The 19912-nt window shown below is 39.7% G+C and overlaps 2 protein-coding genes across 5 annotated transcripts in view; one reads left to right on the plus strand and one right to left on the minus strand.

Moving 5' to 3' along the window:
- Positions 1 to 19912, minus strand: part of LOC116058520 (TATA-box-binding protein-like) — a 62592-nt gene that overhangs the window by 42551 nt on the left and 129 nt on the right. The window contains exons 1-8 of one of the 2 annotated variants that reach the window (XM_031311361.2): positions 19870 to 19912; positions 17615 to 17705; positions 16782 to 16923; positions 14670 to 14757; positions 14059 to 14150; positions 13800 to 13958; positions 12172 to 12263; positions 10558 to 10674 (exon numbers count right to left, since the gene is read on the minus strand). The exon at positions 19870 to 19912 is cut by the window's right edge and continues 129 nt beyond it. In XM_031311361.2, coding sequence (XP_031167221.1) covers positions 10598 to 10674; positions 12172 to 12263; positions 13800 to 13958; positions 14059 to 14150; positions 14670 to 14757; positions 16782 to 16923; positions 17615 to 17705; positions 19870 to 19912 — 784 coding nt within the window. In that variant the 3' untranslated portion in view covers positions 10558 to 10597. Of the gene's footprint in view, positions 1 to 10557; positions 10675 to 12171; positions 12264 to 13799; positions 13959 to 14058; positions 14151 to 14669; positions 14758 to 16781; positions 16924 to 17614; positions 17706 to 19869 lie in introns of those variants that run through there. The other variant, XM_031311362.2, reaches the window with a different exon arrangement.
- LOC116058527 (microfibril-associated glycoprotein 4-like) lies at positions 862 to 9242 on the plus strand. Of its 3 annotated transcripts, XM_031311369.2 has the most exons (7): positions 862 to 968; positions 4792 to 4850; positions 5285 to 5440; positions 6358 to 6396; positions 6527 to 6623; positions 7904 to 8068; positions 8183 to 8650. In XM_031311369.2, exons 2-7 carry the CDS (start codon positions 4845 to 4847, stop codon positions 8434 to 8436), a joined length of 717 nt encoding a protein of 238 aa, XP_031167229.2. In that variant the 5' UTR covers positions 862 to 968; positions 4792 to 4844; the 3' UTR covers positions 8437 to 8650. The 3 variants fall into 3 exon arrangements, 2 of the variants coding, with proteins under 2 accessions (XP_031167229.2, XP_031167228.2); XR_004107068.2 differs by lacking the exons at positions 862 to 968; positions 4792 to 4850 and adding an exon at positions 8953 to 9242 and having other exon boundaries at positions 5264 to 5440; positions 8183 to 8607; XM_031311368.2 differs by lacking the exons at positions 862 to 968; positions 4792 to 4850 and having other exon boundaries at positions 5264 to 5440.

The raw sequence follows: 19912 nt of genomic DNA on the forward strand, positions 1-19912 counted from the left end.
TCTAACGTTAACGGTCCACTGACCCACTAGCGCTGGGTCTAACTGTCCCTTCTTACTCCCTGCAACTCTGAGAACGTATCCCGAGCTGCGTCGGGCAGCTCTCCTCCCAGCGAACTGCGATACAGTTTACCAACAATCACCATTTTGTTTTGTCCCAATCAAATGACCACGGGAAACCATTCAGTGGCCTTTCGATCCATTTCATTTCTATGGACAGTACTCTGATCCATAGGAGGGCCAATCCTATTACAGGGGGGCGGGATTTCACCCTCTGCCCCCCTTCTAGCCCTGCTCCTGCTGCTATTGCTGGTTTGTTCACTGTTTATGTGGTTATGCCAGTGTGGTTTGTTGTTATGGGCATCTTTTTGTTTTATGTTTTGTAATTTTGTTTCATCGTATCTGCCTATATGTCACTTTTTATAATTATACAAAATCTGATTACTTCTCTCTTCAAATTTTATCTGGTGCAATGTGGGCCCTGTGTTAAAGTTCAGTCCTTCATTTCTTCTTCTGTGGTCCTGCATCTATAAATCCCTTGAGCCCCTTTCCCTCTCCCCTTTAGTCGTTTGGGAGAAAAGCTGGAGCAGGCCATGTTCATTAATAAGGATGTCCTGTTTGAATGAACAGAAATCATCAGAAAGAGATCCGGGTATCAATGACTAAATAATCATAATGCAGAAGTCCTCTGGTAACACAATTCTGTTTATTAAAGAGAAACATGATCTTCTTCTATTTATTTAATATCTACCTGGGCTGATGTTCAAATATTTGGGTTAAACTAAATACACACTTAGAAAAGTTCCTTGGAATTGTATGTCTGTATTGGTAAAAAGGGCAGGCGATGTGACATCACAGCCTTCTGCAGATATAAGTAGTGAAGCTGTGACAGACTGAAGCAGAAAGCAGCAGCTTGTTTCCTCTGAAGACACGAAGACTCTTCAGTTCAACCTGCAGCTGAGTTCAGACAGGTAAGCATCCAACCAGAGACATTACAGAGACGTGACTAGATCAACTGTGGCAACATGACCGTCTTTTGGGGATTTTTGTTTGACCCAAAATGAATTTACAGAAAAGTTGAGCTGAAGTTTGTTGCATTTATAAGAGACTAAAAAAGTAAGAGAAGAAAAGTGACTTTAGTTTAATGAACTTTCTGGCAATCGTGTGTGATACATTTGAGTCTTTAAGGTGATATTAGTGCGTTAACATTGTTCTGGTTAAATCGTCTTTTGGGAAACGAAAATCTCGTCTCTGTTGTTCTCATCTTAGTGTATTTTTGAAGGGGAGCAGCGAGGCCAGAACCTGAACACCAACAGTCAGGGTATCATTGGATAATCTGTAATTCATTTGTAATTAATGAAAAACATTTGTTTTAAAATTAAATATGTAAAAACTAGTGCTGTCAGTTGAACGCATTATTAACGGCGTTAATACAAACCCATTTTAATGCCGAGACCCGGTGCTAATATGGCACCGGTGCCTTAACGACCGTTTTCTACCGTACCGAATAGCAACGCGGATTTCGGTGCCTTATTTAGGTGCCACTTAAATGCCTGCGCTTCTCTCTGATGCTCCAAAAAAGGGAACTGAAACATCGCCGCACAGGACGCTAGTCAACACTACCCTTAGCAGCAGGTAACATTAACCTACTGTTAGCTAGCAGCTGGAGTAAACACAGTTAAAATGCTGACAGCTAAACGGTGTAAAGTGTGACTGTATTTCACTGTAGAGGATTCTAACACCAGACTGGAGCTGCCGTTGTCTGAAAAACAGACTCAGCCTCACCTTGCCAGCCTCGTGGTGCATTCAAAGTTATTGTAAAATACCCTTATCCCATCCAGTGGTTATTTTCGCTGTTTTGTGCTCCTTTTTTTATTAGATCAACTTTTTATTGTTTTATATTGTTGAACATATAGAACAGACAAATACAATTGAACAAGGTGCTCGTTTTTTATATATATGACTCATTCGGTTCAGGCACCGTTTTAAAAGTATTGTTGTATCGTGTTGATAAGAGCATTAAAATGAGAAAAAATAATGGGACAAAAAAAAATCAAGGGACATTTAGAATAGAGAAAAATGTAAATTGAAAGTGAATTTAAACAATCTAGGATTCGTGGGTACATTTATATCATTAACTACAAATTCAGGAGCACACCATAAAATTATATCTAGGTTATACAACAGCATCCTGCGGTGTAAAAGGGACAACACACTCTATGTTAAAACGAGGTGGGAAAAAGAAGGTAACTTGAGAATCACGGAGGAATGTTGGGAACATATATGCAAAATACAATGGGTTTCAACTGGTTCTAATGTATGGCGTGAATTTTGTTGGAAAAGTATAATGAGATTTTTCATCACCCCGGTTCAGAAGAGGTATCGGGGCAATGGAGATGCTTGCTGGAGATGTGGGGGGTGTGGTGCTAACCATTACCACATTTTTTGGGACTGTCGAGTTATTTCTCCGTATTGGTCTAAGATTCATGAGCATACACAGAATGTTTTTGCATTTGTTTTTCCATTTGCTTTTGAAACCTTATATCTCAGCAACATTTCAACGGATCAATTGGACTCAAAGGAGAAGAAACTTCTTTACATCTTACTAGCAGCAAGTAAAAAGGCTCTAACGAGGAGATGGCTCAAACCAGAACCACCAACAACTGAGGACTGGATTAACATTGTGCACGAGATCTACACAATGGAAAAACTGTCCTTTTCACTCAAATTGCAGAGGGACACTTTCTATAAGATATGGTCCAAGTGGACGGAATATGTTAAGCCGATTAGATCAGACTTTGTGTAGATACTGCTGCCTCTTACTAATTTTGCACAGATTTTCAATTTTAAATGAATACCACTAACTTAAATAATATGGAAGAAAATTGGCTCCCCCGCCACCCGCACTTGAGTTCTGTTGTTCTTGTATTAAAAATTTAAAACGGTAAAGCAATGTAATATACTTAATATGTCATACAATTGTAAAATTCAATATGCTTTTCCAATAAAAGATAAATAAAAAAAAAAAAAAAAAAAAAAAAAAAAAGAATAGAGAAAAATGTGCGATTAATTGCGAGTTAACTGTGACATTAATGCGATTAATCGTGATTAAATATTTTAATCGTTTGACAGCACTAGTAAAAACTGTTTCTGGTCTCAGAATCAAAAAATTAAAAATAATTAAAAAACATCCAAACACTGTGTACAATTTTTTGATGTTTTGGTTTTTGCAAATACTTTTTTTGTTTTTGATTTTTGTTTTTTTTAATTCTGATAACAGAAACGTTTTTTTCCGTTTTTTCCTTTTGAAACACTTAACAAATATACGGGTTATTCATATATCTAATTACAAATGAATTACGGATTATCCAATGATACCCTGAACACCAACACTTGTTATTCTTCATTCACATAATCTGTTGCCTGTTTTTGTTGACTGAAACTAAACATTTTTGTAACACTTTATAATAATGGTACATAAATTATCATGACTTCATGCATGAAAAAGCATGAATTCATTCATGTAGTACTTCATGAACTATCAGTAATGTACAAGGATTAAAAGTATCTCAAGCATGACTTAATGCAGGAACAATACGTTAATTAATGCATCAATTAAGATATTTCAATCATGATTTCTGATTTATTATTCATGTCTTCTTCAAAAAAACTGACCAGTCACAGCAGTGGACATATACTCTAAAGAATTGTAAGGCAAGGCAAGGCAGCTTTATTTGTATAGCACATTTCAGCAACAGGGCAATTCAAAGTGCTTTACAGAAAACATTAAAGAGCAGTTAAAAACAAATAAAAACTGAAAAACAGAATAAAAGTTACAGTGCAATATAAGAAATTAAACATTAAAGAGCAGTTAAAAACAGTTAAAAATATAAAAGCAGATAAAATACGAGATTTTAGGCTGCTAGTGTGGGACAATGTATAAGCCGTTGCTCTATACACGTAATCCACCTGCAATCCTTGCCGTTCCCAGAACGGGCCGGTCCCACCGGTCTTACTTTTTAATTTTCTTTATATGCTTATATAGATGGTCATACAGTTTCAACAATGCAACTTCAGTGTAATAAATTAACAATTATTTAAAGAAAGGCAACATCAAAAAGAAAGGTCTTCAGCCTTGATTTAAAAGAACTGAGAGTTGTGGCAGACCTGCAGTTTTCTGGGAGTTTGTTCCAGATATGTGGAGCATAAAAACTAAATGCTGCTTCTCCCTGTTTAGTTCTGACTCTGGGGACAACAAGCAGACCTGTCCCAGACGACCTGAGAGGTCTGGGTGGTTCATAGTTTACTAGCAGATCAGAAATGTATTTTGGCCCTAAACCATTTAGTGATTTATAAACCAGCAAAAGTATTTTGAAAACAATTCTTTGAGGCACTGGAAGCCAGTGTAAAGACTTCAGAACTGGAGTGATGTGATCCACTTTCTTGGTCTTAGTGAGAACTCGAGCAGCAGAGTTCTGAATGAGCTGCAGCTGTCTGATTTTTAGGGAGACCTGTAAAGACACCATTACAGTAGTCAAGTCTACTGAAGATAAAAGCATGGACATGTTTTTCCAAGTCCTGCTGAGACATAAGTACTTTAACCCTTGATATATTCTTAAGGTGGTAATGGGCTGACTTTGTAATTGTGTTAATGTGGCTGTTGAAATTCTGGTCTGAGTCCATGACTACACCGAGATTTCTGGCTTTGTTCTGTCTTGTAAATTTGTAATCATAATTTATGTACCATTATTATTAAGTGTTATCATTTTTAATTTACTCTTAATGTGTTTTCAGAGCATCAGACAGATCTACATCAGCAGTTGATTAATTTCAGCAGAAATCTGATAATGAAGGTAAGTTTGTGAACTGTGATATCAAGCTTCTTTACAGTTTCACAGAACTTTGAGATTTGTAAAATATACAAATCTCAAAGTTCTGTGAAACTGTAAAGAAGCTTGATATCAGTAGATTAGATGGTTGTTACAGGGATAGTCTGCCAGCTCCATCTCCACAGTGCTGTGGAGTAAGGTCTGGCTAAATAACAGATGCATTCTGGGATGGGAGAAAGAAATGCTCTGGGTTGTTTGTATTTCTTTAAACCAATCACAATCTCTACAATCTACAATCACTACAGAAACAACCCACGCAGATCATTTTAGTTAATTAACCCCACCTTTCTTTCTGTAAGAGCTGACTTTGTCAACACCGTTATGAAGCTAGAGGCCAAACTGTTAAAACACTTTGTACAATTCAAACCTTAGTCAAAATGACATCTCTTCTGTTCCAGCTGGTTTCAGTCTTCCTCCTCCTGCTGGCTCCACTGTTGGCCAGCTGCCAGCAGATCCGCCGACCGGTGGACTGCAGTGCCATCTATCTGCGAGACAATAGCAATCCCAGTGGAGTGTACACCATCTATCCCGCTGGAAAGAGGTCTGCTGTCAAGGTATATTTCCGGGTTGTCGTGGTGTAAAGATCATTTTAAACAATATATAAAAAAGTGTATATTGGAAAAAGTTACCAACCCTGCCTTTAAGCCATTGTTTGAACTGAGTCTCAAAAGTAGAATATTTAGGACACTCCCTTATTGCACGTGGGAGGCTATTCCAATATTTACGTCTCTTATACAGACAGCACAGTTTGTCCAAATGTGGTGAACCCTGGTGCCAATGCTGCTGTCAGCCATCTTTTTATTGAATTAATTTAAAGGACGTGGGGCAAGCCCATACAGAGCCTTGTACATAAAAAAAATATGAAACCTTTCTTCAGGTGACTTTTAAAGGTTAATATAGAGTCCAATGTCACCCCAAGATACTTGAATGCAATTAAAATGTCAAGCTCCTCCCCTCTACGTGTCACCTCTACTGGTTGCTTTGTAAACATCATACACACAGATTTACAAAGATCTTTTTGGTTTAGACTGCACCATCTGCACAGATTAAATTATTGATTTTCTGATGTTTGTTCAAGTGTTCAGTTGTCTTATGTTTGTTTTCATTAGTTATTTTGCTATACAAATGATTGGTTGGGCAAGATTACAGTTTGTGATCGTTAGGAGCTGATATCAAAATCACAGTCAAAACTTCAGATTAATTGCACAGCCCTAATACCCGGGATGCAAACGTGCGTTTCCTAGGATGGAAAAGGAATGTCCCGCCTTACTCTGCATCTGATTGGCTAGTATTTGTTGCCTAGTTGGATTGGTTAGGTTTAGGCACTGTAATTCATGTTATTGAGTTTTATTTTAATTTCTGAAAACTCTGCATCCACAAATTCCGTGTGGCCGTGCTCATTGGTGTACATTAATGTACAAATTTAAACCACTAAATTATCACATTTACTGATGAAAGTGTTTGTGTGTAGGTGTACTGTGACATGACTTCAGAAGGAGGACGGTGGACGGTGAGTATTCAGTCAAGCTGTTGGACCTTCACAATAAATCACATTCCAGTAAAAACGTTGTTTGTGGAATCATGATCTGTCAGATATCTTGTGTGTTTAGCTAGTTAACCCCCCCATCCCGTCCCCCCAGGTGTTCCAGAGGAGGCTGGATGGCACTTTGAACTTCTACAGGGGCTGGAATCAATACAAGGCCGGCTTTGGTAGTGGTACTGGAGAGTACTGGCTCGGTGAGAAATGAAACCAAACTAAGTCATGACTTCATAAAAGTATCTGTTCATTAAGTTCACACGTTAAATTCTGTTGTGTAACTCCAGAAATGGAACTTTGACCAAAAAAACGTTAGTCCTTAGATCAGTTAGTTCTCTTCCTGAATTTACTACACATCTGTACAAGATATTAAACTGGTACCAATTTGCACACACGTATAATGGCGTTTTTCCACTACATGGTACCTTGACTCGCCTCGACTCTACTCGCCTTTTTTGGTTTTCCATTATGAAACAAAGTCCCTAGTACCTGCCAACAGGTACTTTTTTTAGTATCACCTCCGCTGAGGTTCCAAGCGAGCTGAGGCGATACAAAAGGTGACGTGAAAACCTGCAGACTACTGATTGGTCGGAGAGAATCGTCACCAATCACTGCATCATCATTGCTAGCGACAGATGGGGGTGTCCTGAACAAACCCGCCATTTTTAAATAGTTTAGCTAGCAGCGTTTTTTTTTTACTGCCTCCAGCTTCTCTTGAAACAAAATATGTCTTGTGTCAACAGCAACATACCGAGAATCACAAACAACACACCTCGACGTTCTGTATGTGTGTCGCGTTAGGTCACGGCAGTTTCCTGCGGCGTCGCTATGACAACCAAAGTCAAAGTATCTGGATTAGTCTCCCCGAGGAGACATTCGTTTTGGACACTGGGAGAAATTGCTGCAAGAGTTACAACAGAGACACACAACAAGCACAGGGTTAAAACAATTAAAAGACGAATGTACAGTGGACATTTGGGCTATTCAAAGCTAGCCATCCTTCCTACATTATTATGTTCCCCCATACATGCCTTACAAATACTGGTTCCTACTTCCATAAGCATCCATGCCTTCAGTCGTAAATAAAACATTAATTTATCTATTCAGAAATATCCATACATTCAGTTACAAATATGCATTCATTCCTCCATTCATAACCATGCATACTGTACATTCAGTCACAGATATACATTAACTAATTCATAGTCATACATTCATCGCTGCTCATTGAACGTATGACTATGAATTCATTAATGTATGTCTGTGACTGAATGTATTATGTACCAGCCAATCTCACCTCACGCATGAGGCGGTACTAAATCTGCAATGGAAAATGAAGGATGGGGCACCTCGGTTGAGCCAAGCAGAGCTGGTACTAGCAGTGGGTAAGCGCCATAAATGTGTGTGTGTGTGTGTGTGTGTGTGTGTGTGTGTGTGTGTGTGTGTGTGTGTGTGTGTGTGTGTGTGTGTGTGTGTGCAGGTCTTGACAACATCCACTACCTGACAAACAACAGAAAGAGTGAGCTGCTGGTCGACATGGAGGACTTTGAGGGGAGAAAAGCGTTCACTCGGTACTCTTCGTTCTCCGTCGGTGAAGGTGACGGATTTGTGTTGAGTGTGTCTGGACTCATTAGTGCAGGGGCAGGTGAGTGGGTTGATTTTTTTCTATCATCCATATATAGTATTTATTTTTTTTTATTTATTTTCAACCGCATCACAAATAGTCTCATATACTTTTTGACAAACATTGTTTCTGTAGGAGACTCCCTGAGTTATCACAACGGAATGAAGTTCACCACCTTTGACAAAGACCAGGACAACTGGTATGGAAACTGTGCCAGATATGCCCTGGGGGCATTCTGGTTCAACGGCTGTCACCATGCAAATCCGAACGGCGTTTATCGTTGGGGGGCTGACAGCACTGTCTCTTATGTTGGAGTGGAGTGGGTACATTTTAAAGGTTATAACTACTCCCTGAAGACCATCAGCATGAAGATCCGTCCTGTGCTGTAGTTCTCCAGGACCAACGTACAGCAGAATATCAGCTCATCTCTTGTGATTTCTTTCTCTTTCTCTCATTAAGCATTTAATCTCACAATATGTCTTATTTTCCCGAAACTGGGCACCAGCACAAGAAAACCAACTGATGTTTGTAATTCTTGTTACTGTCTGTGGTGGTTTAAAGTAGGGCTGCACAATATGAGAAACATATGTGATAAATTGTTGAATATGGTGATAACAATATCACTTGTGATAAATAAACAGATATTAACGTGTTCTCAGTTCTGCTGCTTTCAGTATTCTACTAAAATACAACAGTTTGTTGATTTAAAACAACAAAAACAATAATTTCCAACATTATTTTATTTAACAAATTGAACATTGAATTGAATATAAAAGACAGCACTAAAAAAATAATGAAAGTTACATTTTACTTTCGCGAAATGTCGCAGCCTTTAGTGATGTGTTTATTGTGCAAGTCGATATCGCGATTAAAAAATACAATATATTGTGCAGACCTAGTTTAAGGCAGTCGCAGCTCGCTGCAACATGGAAGAAAAGTCAATTGTGTGACCAGTAGCAAGAAAAGTAGGGCCCATAATCTTTAAATGTAAACACATATATAGTCTGATCGGGTGTATATCACTGCATGAACTGCTAACATGATTCTAAAAGAGTCTGTAAAAACTAAATGAAAAGTATGAAACCATCTTTGTAGTTCAGGACAGCCAGTTGATGTTTGGTGAGGTTTGAAACTCTAATGTGAATCTTTATCTGCTGTACGGTGACAATAAATAAGAAGCTGAGCATTAAGATGATCTGATGTCTTCACTTTGTCTCCTGTGTCTTTCTGTCTGGACTAATTTTCATATCCAAAAATGTACATTATTTTTGACATTTGGATTTTATTTAATTTTAGTTTGAAATAATTTTTCAGTTTTTTTGTTAGATTTATTTTTAGACAATAACACATTCGACTGTGTCCTTATGAGTTCAGTTGTAACTTCCTGTGCTTGTCTTTCTATTTAATTTTAAGTGTAGAGAGGGAGAGCTGTGCTGAACTCACCAGACTATTATGAAAATCTAAATTCTTAGTAATGTTTTCAACAGCATAAATGTATTTTATTACAAATTTTCAGATTATAAACCCATTTATTTTTGATGAGTTTACATTTGAGGCAGTTCATTCAAATTTAAAGCTCAAACAATTGTCAACAAAAACACTGACAACATTTTTTACCATTGATTACTTGTGAGTTATTAAACTTTATGTTTCTCTTTATGTAAGGGATAATGTCAGTTGACTGTGGTCAACACATTGTTTTACTGCTGTTGGATCTATCTGCGGCTTCTGACACCATTAACGATAGTATTTTAATTCAATGTCTTAAAAAATGGATGGGCATTTCAAGAGTGGTTTTAGATTTGTCTGTTCTTATCTGTCTGGAAGGTCTTTCTGTGTGGAAATCAGAAATTCTCGATCATCTCCAGTACCTTTACACAGGGTTCCGCTCTTGGCCCATTGCTATTCTTCTTAGCACAATATCAACTAGCATTTCTACGCCAATAACACACAACTATATATTTCCGTTGACTCTAACGACACCAATCACTTAAAGGTGCCCTGCCACACAAAACCATTTTTACTTGTATTTTTTAAATATGTTAGGTCCATATGTGTTTGTGTTATGTCGTGAATGTGAAAATGAACTGCTACCTCCTCTGTCAGCTCTAGCCACTGAAAAGAAATAAGCAGAGAAATCAGGCCAATTACAAAAGCCTGTCAGTCTGACGTGGTGTTGCCTAAGCTCATTACTATTCATGAGCTCGCCCAGTTGCACTGGGAAAAGGATGCTGATAGCCAGGCTCTCATTGGCTAGCTGTTAGCCAATCAGAGTCAAGCAGCTTAGCCTGTTGAATATTATTGAGAACTGGCACAAATCCAGAACTGACCAGTGTGACCGGTGTTCCCGAGCTGGCCAGTGTGACCGGTGTTCCTGACTATAGATGCATTTTCATTTCCAGATAACTACCTATTTGAGTGGTATCGTTTTTCTTCCCTTTTTAAATTTTTTTTAAAAAGAAAGAATCCCCTGACTCTAAAAAACAACAACAGTTTATTTATTAACACAAGTTTTAAAATGAACAAATCAGGAGTCTGTCTCTCATTAGGTTAGTGCCTCCTGAAGCGGCTCAGGATTGGACGGATGATACCAAGAGCTTCATAGATCTGAACGTCCGTTGTTGCTCCTGGAATTCAACACAAGATACAAGACTGTAATTATAAAGACTCCTTCACTATGAAGTTATTACACATATATATATATATATATTTTATTTTTTTATTTTTTTATTTTTTTATTTTTTTATTTTTTTTTATTTATATATATTTATATTTTGCATACACCGATTGAAATTCATATACATTTCTTAAATGGCTTGTGGATCCAATCATCCCCAAAGTGTATAACATGCACGAGCATTGACCGTATATCATGTTCAAGCATTGACCGTATATCATGCTCAAGCACTGACCGTATATCATGCACGAGCACTGACCGTATATCATGTTCAAGCATTGACCGTATATCATGCACGAGCATTGACCGTATATCATGTTCAAGCATTGACCGTATATCATGCTCAAGCACTGACCGTATATCATGTTCAAGCATTGACCGTATATCATGCACGAGCATTGACCGTATATCATGCTCAAGCACTGACCGTATATCATGCACGAGCACTGACCGTATATCATGCACGAGCATTGACTTTATATCATGCACTAGCATTGACCGTATATCATGCACTAGCATTGACCGTATATCATGCACTAGCATTGACCGTATATCATGCACTAGCATTGACTGTATATCATGCACGAGCATTGACCGTATATCATGCACGAGCATTGACCGTATATCATGCACTAGCATTGACTGTATATCATGCACTAGCATTGACCGTATATCATGCACTAGCATTGACCGTATATCATGCACTAGCATTGACTGTATATCATGCACGAGCATTGACCATATATCATGCACGTGAGACAATAAAAACAGAGGGAATGGTCAAAGTTGTTATATTGAAATTTAAGGTATCGATTGATTCATGACGGCAAATCATCCACTGAGTGACGCAAGAAAATATTCCACCTTAAAAGTTGACGTAGCGGCGGCGGTAGCTTTTGAGCTAATAGGGCGCCTGGGTATAGCTCACCTGGTAGAGCATACGCCCATATACAGAGGCTTAGTTCTAGATGCAGCAGCCGCGGGTTCAGTTCCAACCTTTGCTGCATATCATTCCCCCTCTCTCTCCCCTTTCATGTCTATGCTGTCCTGTCAAAATAAAGCCTACTCTTACCAACTCTTAAAATCTACTATAAGATAAGAATCCTTTATTGTCATTATATTACAATGAATCCAACGAAATTACGAGTGCCTCTCCCAGCAGTGTTGGGGCTCTTAACATTTGTCACAGTAAAATGCTATTTCGTAATAAGAAAACTAGTAAAACTGGATGGAGCGGGTTTATGGAAAAGTCAGTGTTTTCATCAATCATAAACGAAATGTAGGCTAGTTGGAATCGGCGATTTGGAGAGACAAATGGGAGAGGGTCTTTCAATAAAAACCGTCCTCCTGAACAATCTGTCCCCCTCCTGAAATTACTCTACGCCCCTGATGGTATAGGCATTGGCTGCTCTGCTGCGGTGTACTGTTCAACACAAACACAACTTACCGACCAAAGACATCTTGCCGGATGCAAAGATGACAATAGAGAGGTTGGGGATGCCACTGTAGAAGAGGCCAGGAAACAGTTCTGCTTCATAACTGTGGAGAGTTAAAAACACACACAAAACCTGACTCAGGATCAAACAGGTCGGTCACATGAGAATTAAAACATACTGCGCGATCAGAAATCAAGTTTCAAGTTTAGTGCTTACAGACTGGACAACGTGATATCATGACTTCACTTAAACATACACGCCCACTTTCTTAAGCCAAGTGGCGTGTTATCTGTACGCATTTTGACCTATCTGCATGTATGTCTACGCTGTATACGGCGGACGTAAACATACACGCCACGTGGCGTGTTATTGCAAGAAGAAAGCAACGGTTGAGCTTAGGAAACGTGACACGTGGGACACGATCCCCGTTCTCCTGGGTGAAAGTCACCTCCCCCCCGACCAACCTCCCTACGCAGATTTTCGCCCTTTCATACTACTCGCTACGGCGTCAATTCACACGCAATCGCAAGGTAATGTAAGTCAATGGAGGCGTTGATAAACACGCTAAAAAGCGAGTATGCGTCTTGATAACACACCAATAATGGCATACAAATTGGCGTGTTGTGCATTCGTCACTTCATGACATCAGTCTGGACTGGAGTACATTTCTCCTCAAAACAAAATAAGTTCATCCTGAAACAACTCCTACGGAGCCCCCCTGGGGTCAGCTGAGAAAAAAAAACTAAACCGTGCGCACAGAATAAAAATCCGTTCCCTCGTTTCATAAAAGTGAGCAAAGTTAGAAAGATATTCACAGATTCGAACTTCCGGGATCAATTACTCTATAGTGAAATGTTATTAAATCACAAACGATGCATCTTTCCTACCGTAGTATGGTTAACAACGAGCTACAAACTAATTTTCATCAAAACGAGCCGTCCTCCAACCTGGAGAAATAACGTTGGTCTCTAGTAGCAAACGGTGGTGAGACAGCAGTAAGACAAGTGCTTAGGGCCCGTCTACAAACTACAACACCGACACAAAAATATCTATTAATTTAATGATTAAATAAGGTAGTGTCTCCAAACTTACCTCAATTATAACTTGTCTCCTGCTAGTTTTAATACAGCACTTACTTTTAAAAAATAAGTTTTTTATTCTGTGCGCACGGTTTAGTTTTTCTCTCAGCTGACCCCAGGGGGGCTCCGTAAACTCCACACATCTTGATTATTGAACAGGTGTAAAAATAGAAATGTAAAACGGAGATAGTGTGGTTTTAGTAGCGGCTAGCTATGGAGCTAAAGGTCGTGTCTTTATAGCTAAAAAACGAAAGAAATACTGAATAAACGTGTCTAGTGTCGAGCTGCGACATGTAAACCTGAATGCTTTTGAGTTTGTTTATGAGGTTCGTTTTCATTTTTTAAGGAGTTAGGCTTACAGGTGCATTCAGTCTTTGTGCAACAATCAGCTCAGGCTCCATCTCCACTGCTACGTTTCCCCCTGTCATTCCCTCTGCTTTGGCGTTTCCCCCTCTTATTCCCCCTCAAGTTTTCCTCAAAACTCAAATGCTTAAAAACCAAAAGGTAGCGATGTACATGTAGTTAATGTAACTGTTGGCCACGGCCAACTGTGTCCTGACCTGCAGTGTTCTTGGAGGGCCAGTTGCTCCAAACTGACTGTGAAGGTGTCGCAGCTGGCCGTCATGTTCTGGATCTTAAAGTTCAGGAAGCGGACGGGGAAGCCCAGCTTCTGCACTTTGCGGGCGAGCCGCCTGGCCGCCAGCCGTGCCTGCGCCACGCTGCACAAACACACAGAGGAGAGAGAGATACGCTGTCTGGAAAACCGTCTTGCAGCACCAAAGATATTGGAGATAAGTCCAGACGGACAGGCAGACAGACCTCTTGGCTCCCAAACAGACCAAATTCCCATTTTTGTAGATCATAGCTGTGGTTCGCGGCTCGCGGAGCCTCATGATGAGCGCCTTATAAACCTGAAACACAACCGGAGGAAACAACAGGCTGATTTAGAGGTTGGTTTTCAACACGGCAGCTTGCATCACTTTGGCAGATGACAGATTTAAAGTACAAAAGGAGTTTTACACTATTTAAATAGTTCTTTGAGGCTCCATGAACTTTACGTGCAAAAATACAAACTGTGCAATGCTGTTTCCATGCTTGTAAAAACGCTTGTTCGTATATTTATTGACTGGGATTACTCTGTGCATATCAGAGTGTATTTATTTGTGTATTTATTACTTTCATGTTCAGTTACGGCACTGCAAATTTTCTCTGTGCAAAGACAATAAAGTCTATTCTCTATTTTCTATTCTCTACAGAGAATCCATGGGCTCTTGTTGGGTGGCAGGTTCAAAGCAAGAAAGAAAAACATGTCAACATTATACCAAAAAATCTGTACAGGTATAAAATGAACAGCTCTGCGAATGCATCGAAACAACGTCCGTGCATGTTCGCCCATGCACAGTCTGGGTACTATTTCCAGGAGTCTGTACCTTTGGATTGTATTCAACGTTCCACGCTTTGCAAGCAATAAGGTGCAGGTCCAGCTGGCAGCCCAGATTCACCGTACAGATGATGTTCCTGGACACAAACATACACAAACATCAGACTTTGCCAACAACACATGAATGCAGCATGATACTGGGACTAGGATGTTATTGAGAGGGGATGTTAAAGCCACAGTACAGTCAGGCTGTTCTCATGAAGCATTTGAACATATAGCTCTGAAAAGTAAAGCTGTGTAATTGTTAAGTATTCCACGTATTTCTTACTGTCAGCATCACTGCAGTTCCGTTGGATAACATATGAATTGTTGTGCATAAGTTTACGCACAATGTCATAAGAACCAGTTGATGAGAATGCGTTGCAGAAGTCAACCCGTTCTCACTCCGAACTCGTAAAATACGGACGTTTGGACAGTGGCTGTCTGCTGCATCTGAAGCGACGAAAAAATCCCCCTCCAGCGTGTTTGTAGAACGTACCGGGGGGAGAAGCAGCTACACGGGGTTTAGCGAGTAGTATGTAAGGGCGAAATTCCGCATAAGGAGGTTGGTTGGGGGGATGGATGGGTCAAACACAGGACTTTCACCCAGGAGACCGGGGATTGTGTCCCGCGTGTGTCTTTAACCGTCCCGTTATTCCCACGTGTCACGGAAACGTAAGCCCACCCACGACCTTTTCCTTAACATAACTGCATCATAAGGGACGCCAATAGTACCGACCAAGCGCATTTAGTTAAAGCGCATTATATGACGCTAAAGGAGACTTTTAGCGTCAATAACAACGACCAAAGGCACCTAACCAAGCGTCCGTATTTTACGAGATGGGAGTGAGAATGCGTTGCAGAAGTACTGTATGTCTACTGAGGGTCTTGTGCTATGATCAAAAGCTCCAGCAGCAACTAAATGTGGTGAGATGGTTTTGTGCCAACCCGTTCTCACTCCAAACTCATAAAATACAGATGCTTGGGCAGTGGCTTTCAGCATGAGATACTACGCAAAAATCCCCCTTCAGCGTAATTGTAGAACGCACCGGGCAGAGCAGCAGCTACGCGGCGCTTGAAGATGACGTAGTATTAAGAGAGACAATGATAGAGAGTAGTATGTAGAGAGACAACAGTAGAGAGTAGTATGAAGAGAGACAACATGAGAGAGTAGTATGTAGAGAGACAACAGTAGAGAGTAGTATGTAGAGAGACAACAGTAGAGTAGTATGAAGAGACAACAGTAGAGAGTAGTATGTAGAGAGACAACAGTAGAGAGTATGTAGAGAGACAACAGTAGAGAGTAGTATGAAGAGAGACAACAGGAGAGAGTAGTATGTAGAGAGACAACAGTAGAGAGTAGTATGTAGAGAGACAGCAGTAGAGAGTAGTATGTAGAGAGACAACAGTAGAGAGTAGTATGTAGAGAGACAGCAGTAGAGTAGTATGTAGAGAGACAACAGTAGAGAGTAGTATGTAAAGAGACAACAGTAGACAGTAGTATGTAGAGAGACAGCAGTAGAGAGTAGTATGTAGAGAGACAGCAGTAGAGAGTAGTATGTAGAGAGACAACAGTAGAGAGTAGTATGTAAAGAGACAACAGTAGACAGTAGTATGTAGAGAGACAACAGTAGAGAGTAGTATGTAGAGAGACAACAGTAGAGAGTAGTATGTAGAGAGACAACAGTAGAGAGTAGTATGTAGAGAGACAACAGTAGAGAGTAGTATGTAGAGAGACAACAGTAGAGAGTAGTATGAAAGCCCGAAATCCCGCGTAAGGAGGGTGGATTGGTCAAACAACACAGGACTTTCCCCCAGGAGACCAGGGTTTGTGTCCCGTGTCAACTGTCCCATTTTTCTTTTCCTAAACCCAAATGTCCCGTTCTTTTCATAAATGTTCTTGTCCTGCATCTCATGTAAACGTACCTTTTATTAGCCCACCCACCATCTTGTCCTAAAAAAAAAAACTAAACTAACTGCGTCAAAAGTGACGTCAATAGTCCCGACCCAGCTAGATCTGACGCTAAAGGAGACTTTTAGCGCCAATAACAACGCCAAAGATACCTGACCAAGCATCCGTATTTCACGCGATGGGAGTGAGAATGTGTTGTTTGTGACTCACTGTATCTGTGGGAGGAATTCTTGTTGATGTGTCACAGACGTCACGAGGGTCGTGGGACGATCCTCCAGCATCGACGTGGACGATCCAGCCATGGCCGCTGCTGTGGGATTCTGGGAGCTGCAGTCCAAACTGCTGCTGCTGCCTGGTAACACAGTTCAGAATGAGAAGGGGTAACGCCAGAGCAGGGGGAATGAGAGGGGGAAACGCCAGAGCAATTGAGGGGGGGAAACGCCAGAGCAGGGGGAATGAGAGGGGGGAATGCCAGAGCAGGGCGAATGAGAGGGGGAAACATCAGAGTAGGGGGAATGAGAGGGGGAAACGCCAGAGCAGGGGGAATGAGAGGGGGAAACGCCAGAGCAGGGGCAATGAGAGGGGGAAACGCCAGAGCAGTGGAATGAGAGGGGGAAACGTCAGAGCAGGGGGAATGAGAGGGGGGAACACCAGAGCAGGGGGAATGAGAGGGGGAAACGCCAGAGCAGGGGGAATGAGAGGGGGAAACGCCAGAGCAGGGGGAATGAGAAGGGTAACGCCAGAGCAGGGGGAATGAGAAGGGTAACGCCAGAACAGGGGTAATGAGAGGGGGAAATACCAGAGCAGGGGGAATGAGAAGGGTAACGCCAGAACAGGGGTAATGAGAGGGGGGAACACCAGAGCAGGGGGAATGAGAGGGGGAAACGCCAGTGCAGGGGGAATGAGAGGGGGGAACACCAGAGCAGGGGGAATGAGAGGAGGAAACACCAGAGCAGGGGGAATGAGAGGAAAAGATATTCATTTTTAAACCAAAACGTAGTGGTGTAAATGTAGCCTCAAACTAACCGTGTTGTCACCGTTACCTGGGTCGTCTTTGTTCAGCGTCACGAGTTCCTCCGGCAGAAGACAGAAGAACTCTTCATTCACCTCCATCTCCTCCATCTTGGAGGAGTCCTACAGCGAGAGACGACCGAGTGAGTTACAACGACTGAATATCTGAATTTACAGCTTAGATTAAGTGATATTCTACTACGGTTCGTCAACAAATCCCATAAAACAACTTAAAACAACAATGATTGGATCCTACTACCAAGCATACTACTTCCCCTCTAATACGACCCACAGGAGTGTTTTCAGTCATCATATCTAACCTAGAGAAGTTAACGGTCACGGTTCTAAACACACCGTTAACGTTGTGTAACGGTCTATGCTTTGCCTTGCCAAGAAAAGGAAGCAAATACCGGTGAATTAGCCATGCGCTTCCCTTCCCTCAGTTCAATTTTATTCATATAGCATATTTAAAAACAACTATAGTTGCCCAAAGTGCTTAACAAGCTAAAAAAAAAACTAAATGATAATATACACAAACAATACACAATACAGAATAACCAACAGTAGAAAAGGTCAAGGTATCAAAGCTCAACTTGAATTGAAAGCCAATGCATAGTAATGGGTCTTAAGCAAGGACTTGAACGTTTCAATGGTCCGAGCTGTTCTTACATGAATAGGTAAACTATTCCAGAGGTTTGGAGCAGCCTTTTTCAGCATTTTTTTCACTTTTTTCAACATTTTTGTCACTTTTTTCAACGTTTTTGTCACTTTTTTCAACATTTTTGTCACTTTTTTCAGCATTTCTGTCACTTTTTTCAACATTTTTGTCACTTTTTTCAGCATTTTTGTCACTTTTTTCAGCATTTTTTTCATTTTATTCAACATTTTTGTCACTTTTTTCAACATTTTTGTCACTTTTTTCAACATTTTTGTCACTTTTTTCAGCATTTTTGTCACTTTTTTCAACATTTTTGTCACTTTTTTCAGCATTTTTGTCACTTTTTTCAGAATCAGAATCAGAAATACTTTAATAATCCCAGGGGGAAATTATTTTTGTTACCACTCCAGGTATACAAACAACATATACAAACAACACTTTTTTCAGCATTTTTGTCACTTTTTTCAGCATTTTTGTCACTTTTTTCAACGTTTTTGTCACTTTTTTCAGCATTTTTTTCAGCATTTTTTTCAACATTTTTGTCACTTTTTTCAGCATTTTTTTCATTTCATTCAACATTTTTGTCACTTTTTTTCAACATTTTTGTCACTTTTTTCAACATTTTTGTCACTTTTTTCAGCATTTTTTTCACTTTTTTCAACATTTTTGTCACTTTTTTCAGCATTTTTTTCATTTCATTCAACATTTTTTTCAGCATTTTTGTCACTTTTTTCAGCATTTTTTTCAACATTTTTGTCACTTTTTTCAGCATTTTTTTCATTTCATTCAACATTTTTGTCACTTTTTTTCAACATTTTTGTCACTTTTTTCAACATTTTTGTCACTTTTTTCAGCATTTTTTTCACTTTTTTCAACATTTTTGTCACTTTTTTTCAACGTTTTTGTCACTTTTTTCAGCATTTTTTTCAGCATTTTTGTCACTTTTTTCAACATTTTTGTCACTTTTTTCAGCATTTTTGTCACTTTTTTCAGCATTTTTGTCACTTTTTTTCAACGTTTTTGTCACTTTTTTCAGCATTTTTGTCACTTTTTTCAGCATTTTGGTCACTTTTTTCAACGTTTTTGTCACTTTTTTCAGCATTTTTGTCACTTTTTTCAGCATTTTTGTCACTTTTTTCAGCATTTTGGTCACTTTTTTCAACGTTTTTGTCACTTTTTTCAGCACTTTTTGTCACTTTTTTCAGCATTTTGGTCACTTTTTTCAACGTTTTTGTCACTTTTTTCAGCATTTTGGTCACTTTTTTCAACGTTTTTGTCACTTTTTTCAGCATTTTTGTCACTTTTTTCAGCATTTTTGTCACTTTTTTCAGCATTTTTGTCACTTTTTTCAGCATTTTTGTTGATTTATTTTCTTCGACTGCTATAAAATTGAATAAAAACCCAAATTCAATGAAAGTAGTGCACTGATCATTTATTTTACTTGTGAAGAGCGTTGTTTCCACGTTTTCCACATTTTCCACATTTCTTTTTGAAAAATTGGTTGAAAGAAACCCAAAATTTCTGATATAGAAACTTTTTGAAAGGACATCAGGTGGGTTAAAGATTTAGGGCTCGGAGCTGAGAGACACAGACAGGAAGTCAGACTTTGAGATTTGCACGTAAACTCACCTTTTGGATGAAATGATCAAAGTACCGGTCCAACGCTGACTCG

The sequence above is a fragment of the Sander lucioperca genome, chromosome 22 (genome assembly GCF_008315115.2).
Source record: "Sander lucioperca isolate FBNREF2018 chromosome 22, SLUC_FBN_1.2, whole genome shotgun sequence".
NCBI lineage: Eukaryota > Metazoa > Chordata > Actinopteri > Perciformes > Percidae > Sander > Sander lucioperca.

Bases quoted from the DNA above. Each gene is read 5' to 3' on its own strand.
- LOC116058527 (XM_031311368.2), top strand. From the start codon at position 5,264: ATGACATCTCTTCTGTTCCAGCTGGTTTCAGTCTTCCTCCTCCTGCTG. The intron at 5,441-6,357 runs GTATATTTCCGG...GTTTGTGTGTAG, and splicing joins GAAAGAGGTCTGCTGTCAAG to GTGTACTGTGACATGACTTC. The intron at 8,069-8,182 runs GTGAGTGGGTTG...TTGTTTCTGTAG, and splicing joins ACTCATTAGTGCAGGGGCAG to GAGACTCCCTGAGTTATCAC.